The following is an 8797-nucleotide window of genomic DNA, read 5'->3' on the forward strand; positions in this document are numbered from 1 at the left end:
CTGCGTAGCTTGACGGTTTTCAAGCAATTTGAGCGCGCTAAGAAAGCGGCGAAGCCACGATAACGAGCGCCAAAGCCGCGAGGAGCCAATGGACAGATGTCATTAATATCCGAGGCCAACACAAATGATTGAAATAGGGCTCAAAGACTTCATACAGTCTCATGATACTAAAGTAATCAAGCGATAATGAATACGTTTGACAGAACCTGACAGGGTAGAGAGTTGTTGCCATTCATTAGAAACCTGACACAGCTATATGCACAAAAGGTTCGTTTCTACCAGCTTGCGTTTTTTGCGCTGGTCAATTTATAGCCTGCGGACGCAGACGTATTTCCGGCTGTCGCTTGTCTCCGCCGAAAATAACGTCTGCGAACCCGAGCCAGGAAACGTTTCTGTGACATAATGAATTTTGTTCCTCTTTGGCCAATCAGATTCCATGATGGAATGAAACTCGAATGCTCCTCGCAGCGAATACCTCGCGCAGTAGTTCTGAGGCTTCTTGAGCTAAACTGTGATTTGCTTAAAAAACCTACGTCACAAAAATCGTTTCCTGGCTCGGGTTCGCAGACGTTATTTTCGGCGGAGACAAAGCGACAGCCGGAAATACGTCTGCGTTCGCAGGCTAGTCAACTTACGAGGTCATGTAAGAATTTAAATCCCGTATCCCATTCCCATAAAAACACGAAATCCCGCTCCCGCTCGTAATTGCAATTCCTGCTTCCCGCCCCTGTTTTCAGCTCAACTCCCGAATATCACGGCGAAAAAAGGCCAAATCCCGCATCCCGCCAAACCTATTGGGGACCCTCTTTAAATGCCATTAACACTGACTTCGAACTTTAAATAAATAACTTATCCGCTACGGTCTTCAATAAGCTGCCTCGAAAAGTCTTAAAAATTTCGTGAAGACATGTCTGCAAGGTTTTCAAATGCCATTAACGCTGACTTCGAACTTAAAAAGAACCAACTTCAGTATCCGCTACAATAAGCTGCCTCGACACTCGAAAGTCCACAATATTGCGCAACACTCGAAAGAAAGCACCTGGATGAACAAAGAGATGACGTCATTCCCTAAACCACACGGTCACGCTGACTCTTGTTCGAACTAGTTTTCATCCTCGAAGTTGTAATTCTGGAAAGCAATTGGTTATTTGCCACCGGCCAATAACAACATTTTGCTCACTTCGTCCAATAGGCCACTTTCGATGTTAAAATTCAGCTTGATAGTGAGGTCTTGAGGACAAAACAAAAGAAATTAAGAAACATGGTGATTCAATTTCTTTTGTTTGTGTCCTCTAAGCCTCGCTGCTAAGCTGAATTTTAATATATCGAAAGTGGACTATTGCTTGCTAAAAATCAACCCAGGATGCATTGCAGACATGTAGTTTATAGGCGGTCTCTCAAAAACGGACACCTTTGGAGTCAGGTTGGATAACTGCTGTTCGCACTGGGAAAGAGTTAGCCTACGCACACGGCCTTATGGCTCGTCACGCGATCTTTAATCTCCAGAGAAAGATTGCGTGACCAGTAGTAAGGATATCTGTGTAGGAGGCTAGGGATGAGTCCCTCTATGAGAGATTGGGTGCGAAAGATAAGTACCTATAAGCACTTCTGAACCTGGGATATGAATATAACCTAGAGTAGAGGGTCTGTGGATGGGAGTGCTGGAATCTGAGTTATTTGATCAATTTAGGCCATTTCTCAGCTACCAGTTAGAATTTCATCCCATTTCTCAGAAAATCTCGGATCTTGGCTATCAGTTAGCTCCATCCAGACCCACAGAATAATGTTCAGGGCTGTCACTAAGTTCTGAGGCAACTGTAGCGTTGATCTTCACACATGTAACAAACGTGTTACTTTCTGGGTGAATTTTATCAACTTTTGTCCAGTTCACCTGTAACATCAAGGGCCCATTGAACATACTCAGCCGTAGCAGGTGTTATGGGTTATGGCCCTTAATGACAGCTCTGATGTTCCTGTAACTGACTAGAATGAAAAAGGACAGCCATCCCACCATATTTTGATCCCCACTTGATTGTGTTCACGGAACGTGGCAGGCTTATAGATAGCTAGATTATGTTAAAGATGGAGTTCCTTTACAGAAACCTTTAAAGAAGTTTATTTACAGACTGAGATCAAACATTTCAATACATCATTAAATTAACCCGAGATCTGATCACTATGTTAACCTGCTGACCTTCAGCAAACAGAAAAACTAACTTGTCCATTCTAAACATGTTTGTCAAACTACCCACTTATTATTGTTTCAGTTTATGCACTAATATCCTTGGCTGTTCTGCAGGTTTTGATTACATGATCAAGAATAAAAGTTACCTAATGCCTCAAGTAAACAAAATATTCATTTTAACAGGCAGGCTTTACAATATACGTTTCATATCACTGGGTTTAAAATCGCCAATGTCTTCACCTTCATCGACAGGCTCACCCTTTGCAACAGCCTCTGCATAGGCGGCATCACGAGCAGCGACAATCTTTTCTGCTTCTCTTCTGGCCCAAACTTCAGGTCTACAATAAAGTACAGAGCCAGTTGATGGCAAAATGCAGAGCATTGGAAAATCAAGATACTTGCAAAATAGAAACTACATGTAGATAGCTAAAGTTGTTGACATTACATGGTGGATGGGAGTGGTGGTTGGGGGAGAGGACTTAACTTCCCTGGTTCCCTACCCCTCCCTAATGGTTTTCACCTCTTAGACCTGTTTCTGTCATAAAACACAGTAAAACCTCTGGTTGCAACCACCTCTCAAAAGCGACCACATCTCCTCAATGACCAGTTTTCCGAAATACCAAAAGTTTCCAAGTCAATTATTGTATTTGGAACCTCTTGTATAAGCGACCACAAACACTTTTAGAGTTAAAAGTTTGAAATTTTCTCTTGTTTTTAACTCCTTTAGGCGACCACATGACAGATAATAGAGGGGAAATTGGATAGTATATATGGGTTATTGACCAAGTGTGAAGTCAAGATGGCTGGATATTGGCCAAGTTCTGTTTTTGCGTGTTTATGGACCGAGACAGAGTCGAGGTCCATAAACTCACAAAAAAAGAATGAGGACAATATCCAGCCATCTTGAACGAACAACATTATGGCTTTTGGGGAAATTTTTCTTGCGGGACACGGACACAGGTAGTGCCGAGTGAGCAAGATAGCTCTATCTTGCCTGCTCGGGTAGCCAATCACAGCGCAGGATTTGATTCATCTTGCCCGTTCGTGGAGCTAGCCATATAATAAGGTGTTGTAAAATTTTTGCATTCCTGGGTAGTACAAGAGATGGAAATTTTCAATGGGAAGTACCAGATTTTTTCTTGAAAATGACTTTTCACTTGAATAAAACATTTAAAAGTTTAAAGAAAAAATGCACATACACTGTACTCTATCAGTTTTTTTTAAATGAGGCACAATCTTGACCCAATATGGTCTAAGCTCTCATAAGAGACCACCTCCATTCTTGATATTAGGTTTGATATTTTGGGTGGCTGCTTAAGGGAGGCTTGACTGTATCACACAATGTGGTGCTAACTTGTAAGTGTGTGGATGAAACCTAGTGTGACCATTCAAATGAAAGCTATTGAGCAGTACTTTCATGTGGTACTGTTTATTATGCTGTACAAGGTGGCTCTAACTTTTAAGTCTGTGGATGAAGCCGTAGTGTGTGACCATTCAAATGAAAGCTACTGAGCAGTACTTTCATGTGGTACTGTTTATTATGCTGTACAAAGTGCTTCTAACTTTTAAGTCTGTACATGAAACCCTAGTGTGTGGCCATTCAAATGAAAGCTATTGAGCAGTACTTTCATGTGGTACTGTTTATTATGCTGTACAAGGTGCTTCTAACTTTTAAGTCTGTACATGAAACCCTAGTGTGTGACCATTCAAATGAAAGCTATTGAGCAGTACTTTCATGTGGTACCATTTACTATGCTATACAAGGTGGTTCTAACTTTTAAGTCTGTGGATGAAGCCCCAGTGTGTGACCATTCAAATGAAAGCTATTCTGCAGTGTTTCCACATGGAATGGTTTATTTTGCTTTCTTTGTTTGTACATCAAACGGAAGTGAGAGCATTTAAATAAAATTTTGTATGCAGCATGTAAATGTGGCACTGTTTGTTACCCTGATCAAATAACATGGATGGAATTAACTTTCTTTCTTACATGTGAGCCATACAATAACCATCTCAAATTGAAATGAAAGCCGTCCAGCAACATTTCCTAGTGGTTCTATTTATCTTTTCGACATATTTTTGCAAGTGGAAGTGTTAGAAAAGTTGACAAACTTGTATTGTCTCACCTGGTCTCGGGTTTGTAGTAAAACAACACTGGCATCACAACAAAAATAAGAGCCCACCATCTATACCATGGCTCCTCCCAGTCTTCCCACTGTCTCTTCTCTCCTGGTTTTAGAGGCTGTCAACAGAGGATTAAAAATCATGTAACAAAGAAACAAACAAACAGAGAAAGAAAGGGATATAATATATGCACATTATCCAACTAGACTTTTTATAATTTTTGTCCACACCATTTCCTATGTTTTCCAAACTAAAGCCCTGGCCAAACGGACTCACAAGTATACTCAAGTTGAAAACTTGAGTCTACTTGCAACTCCGTTTCGTCAGGCCTTGTGTGTACTTGCGATGACTTGCGATGACTTGCACTCACTTTGATCGAGATCAAGTCAATGAAAGTTTTTCACCATTGTGCGGTTCCAGAAAATGTCCATACTCTGCCCACAGAAGGGATGGAATTTCCTGGTGGGTGGGGGGTTCTATGAGACCAAAAAATTTTAAGAAATGTATGAAGCTTGACTGGAATTTCCAGAGGGGTGGGGAGGTGTTAGAAAAAAATCCCTTCCCTGGGGGAGGTATGGATATTTTCTGGAACTACACATTTGGCCACACAACCCAAGTCAACACAAGTTAAGAGACATCCATTAACCTTTAGAGTGTGTGCATGTGACATCATCATATCCTCAAATCCAAAACTAAAGAGCCACTAAAGGTCTTATCCTCATCAGGCATAAGGGTACTAAATTTATATCTGTTTACAATTTTCCAGCTCAATAGGGTCTTTCATTTGGAAACCAGCGCATATTAAATGTCAGAGTTATGGCAGTGCGTGACATGAAGCCAAGATCACATTTGTCAACAAATATACACTTATCTCACGATTTTAGCCATTTTAGGAGTTAAAGTACTAGGAAAAGTACTTGTGTAAATGTTTTTTGGTTCGGTTCAGATAATCAGTTGTCTAGATAGCCAAAGTAAGTTCCAGATGTTTACACTATTTTCCAGCTGCCATGTTAGAGGACTAAGGAGGTCCTCCAACATGGTGGCTCCATACTAGGCTCTATAATTTTGCACCGAACATTTCAACGAATATATCAACTTTGGGACAACACACACACCTTAAACTTGAAGAACTGTCTTCTTTCTTTATCGTTTATAATATCACAATTTCTTGGCTTCATCCACTGAATGGTTTTTGATTCTAGTTTTTGTGTGACAATGCATGCACTCTATTATTGGCCAATAGGAAACACACAATGTGTCTGCCAGAATATGTCTGCCCTTGTCTGTTTGTTTGTTTCTTTTTGTTCTTTTTGCCGACTTGCATGCACATGTACTAGCAAGGAAACTTGCAAGTCCATTTGGCCACCCAACGCAAGTTTCTGTACAAGTTCAACTTGCAGCTACTTGCAACTACTACATTTCCAAGTCTGTTTGGCCAGGGCTTAATGATAGATGTAGCAAGTTCACACCAATTTCACTTGCCTGCTGACTTAAAGCCTAGACAAAATAACAGTCTCCTCGGGTATATACATATCAGAAATTGTGAAGTACAGCATTTGGGTTTTTCGAAAGTTGTTTAAAGCACACCCACAAAAAAAAAAGTGTGTTCAGAAGAGATAGTTTGAGACCACGAGTAGCTTTTGTTTAGCAACAGATTCTCTTGCTGTACAAATTACATGTATACATGTACAGTGTATGTACCCGTAAAACTACCACAGCCTGAGATCTAACCTGCACGTAACTTCTGAATTCAGTTTGGCATGTAATGTTCAAAAGTAAGGCTAGATTGTAGAACAACGGCCCACTCATTTGCATCTCATTGAATCTGAATGGTTTTTTTTGTTTCAGTCTATATGCTTCGTTCTTAGAAGCATTGAGAGATATGTTAATAAGTGGCCCGGTATTGTAAAATCACTTCAAAAGTAAATATGTCTCTACACTTCTGATCACCTATTTATGCCACAAAGAACGTATATAATTTCAACTTTTGGCATCTGAAAAATTCCTGTATGACCTGTATCAACTATTCCCGTGAAAGCAGGTGAAAGGTAAGCTTTCATCATCAAAATTATCAAGTCAACTTAAGCTTTAAATGGAAAATACTATCTAATCGTAAATTTTACTACATGTATTTAACAGAATGCCAAGAAATTCAGTTAAATACATTATTTGAAAACGAAAACAGATTTCTGGAAGAGAAACTCAGATCTTACAAAGGTTAAATATCAATCACTCGAGTTCGAATGAGCCATTCCATTTAATATCCGCACTCCCCCTATTGAGGTATTACTTGAAACCCCACTCAGATATCATTTATTGAGAGGGTACCCCCTTGGATTTAGATAAATTGGTTAACCCCCCCCCCTTCCCCGGAAATTTTGCGACTTTAATTTTCGTACTTGCAAACCTCTTCAGACGTCTTCAACACATCATTTATTGGGGAAAGTGATATAAATGATATCTGAGGGGGATTTCAAGTAATACCTCAATAGGGGGAGTGCGGATATTAAATGGAATGGCCCAATTCATCGAGCCTTGATATCGTACTATTAGCTTAAATTGTTAGGAAAACAGCAGCAAAACAAGTTACCTTCTCATTAAAGAGAAAACCGTTTGGAGGCTCCCTGTACCTTGTAAAAATGCTTTGTCGACGGGCAAATGTGGAACTCACTGCAAGATTTCGTCTGCAAAGAGAGGCAGCCCTCAGAAAACTGCGAGCCGCCATTTTGAAATGCTCAGCCTTTCCCGCAATGCCTTTCGGTAAGACACATTACCCAGCAACTCATGCGGGATGAGGGGTCTGGGGGATCTGGGGGATCTGGGCACGGTAAAATATTTTTGAGACGCATTTATGGGAAAGTCGAACCTCCGGTTGCGACAACCGACCAGTTTTCCAAAATACCAAACCTTTCCAAGTCAAATCGCTATATTTGGAACCTCTTGTAAGCGACCACCTCCAGTAAGCGACCGCGACCACTTTTAGAGCTAAAAGTTTCCTTTCCTTTTTTCGAACACCTCCCCACCCCTCTGGAAATTCGGCTGAACACAGTTTTTGATACCTGTGTTTCATTCGCTTTTTTCTCTAAAACCCTTGATCCCTCGGTCGCCAAAAATGGCACCAAGCAAGTTGACAACACAAACCTTGGTTTTTTGATGGTTAAGCTGAAGTATGTGCCGTTGCCATGGCAACATGAATAAATATAAACAAGCCTTTAAAATCGGTTTTGTTTATTTGTATTAAATATCGTCATTACATTTTCTTTATAATTTGCATGCAACGAGCTTGTAACGATTCTCACAAGTTAACATCATTTTGCTAATAATTTAACAGAGAGATCTTTAACTATCCCTTGTTGAAGGTTCACTGGAATATCTAGAATTTCCTTTGTTAAAGTTCAGTTATTTTCAATACTCCAGTTACGTATTTCCTAAAGTATTTTCGTGCCAAATTTCGTGAAATTCTAATGAGCGGTTCTCGAGAAATAGGCGTATTTCCGAGTGCAATGTCTCATTCAATCGCAATTTTTTTACTTACTACGCATGCGCTGCATTTAACTGGGTTCTTTCGGTAACAAAGCAAAAGCTGAGAATTGCTAAGTTCTTTGCATCGTTACCTTTTCTAACATAGCTTTGTAATAAAAGACTAAAGTCATCAATACACTGCGTTCAATTATAGAGAAAAATAACACAGATAGTGCGGGTGTTGAGTAAATAAAAGGATTTATTGATGGCATGTTTGTTTTTTGCAATCCTTGTGCGCGCGCTGAATTGCATCAGCAAAAGCGCGCGCGAAAACTGTGTTCGGCCACCTTAAACCTCCCATGAGCGACCACTTGACAGATAATAGAGCTGAAATAAATAATACTGGGCCACTTAAATAAGGTGTTGTAGTTTATCAGAAACGAACCATGATACTCTGAATAAATACCTTTCGAAAGCTTTAAATATTTTTGTAGCGCACGCCTAAAAGCTTTGAAATGGATTAAGATGGGCACTGACGCAGTGACGCATGGGACAAGTCTCTGCAGTTGCCATATGCTAATGAGGCAAAATTTTGACCCAATATGGTCTAAACCCTCGTAAACGTGTTTGACTTGTATTTGACACAAACTAATTTAAAAACGAGCTAATTGCATAAACAGTTTCACTAACACTTTGGAAAAATAAACGCATGAAAACAAATCAAGACAAACAACACTGTTTCCCACCCCCTCCCCCACCACCTAATCTCGTTGGGAGATCTGGGTTCGAGATAACCCACCACTACCATCACGCGTCGTTCTGATATAAATATTTATTCAGTTTATCTCTCATAACAGAAAGGGTTTGTTTCAGGATGTATGTCTGATGGAAAGCACTTTGAAAACGAAGTTTCTGTGATAGAAGTTACCTGTGATAAGCGTGGCAAAGACTTTTGTTGGCCTCACATACTGAGGCCTGCGAGAAGCTCTCTTCTCGCGCGTGTGTTAGCCCACGCGAAAAACACGCGAG

General features: G+C 40.3%; 1 protein-coding gene across 1 annotated transcript; it reads right to left on the reverse strand.

The window, feature by feature from the left end:
- Positions 1-2092: 2092 nt before the first annotated feature.
- Positions 2093-7065, reverse strand: LOC145502891 (uncharacterized). The gene is made up of 3 exons (XM_081482292.1): positions 6897-7065; positions 4309-4424; positions 2093-2523 (listed from the first exon to the last, which is right to left on the reverse strand). Exons 1-3 carry the CDS (start codon positions 7029-7031, stop codon positions 2376-2378), a joined length of 399 nt encoding a protein of 132 aa, XP_081338418.1. The 5' UTR covers positions 7032-7065; the 3' UTR covers positions 2093-2375.
- Between the last annotated feature and the right edge of the window lie 1732 nt (positions 7066-8797).

Source organism: Orbicella franksi, chromosome 11, assembly GCF_964199315.1.
Source record: "Orbicella franksi chromosome 11, jaOrbFran1.1, whole genome shotgun sequence".
NCBI classification, from domain to species: Eukaryota; Metazoa; Cnidaria; class Anthozoa; order Scleractinia; family Merulinidae; genus Orbicella; species Orbicella franksi.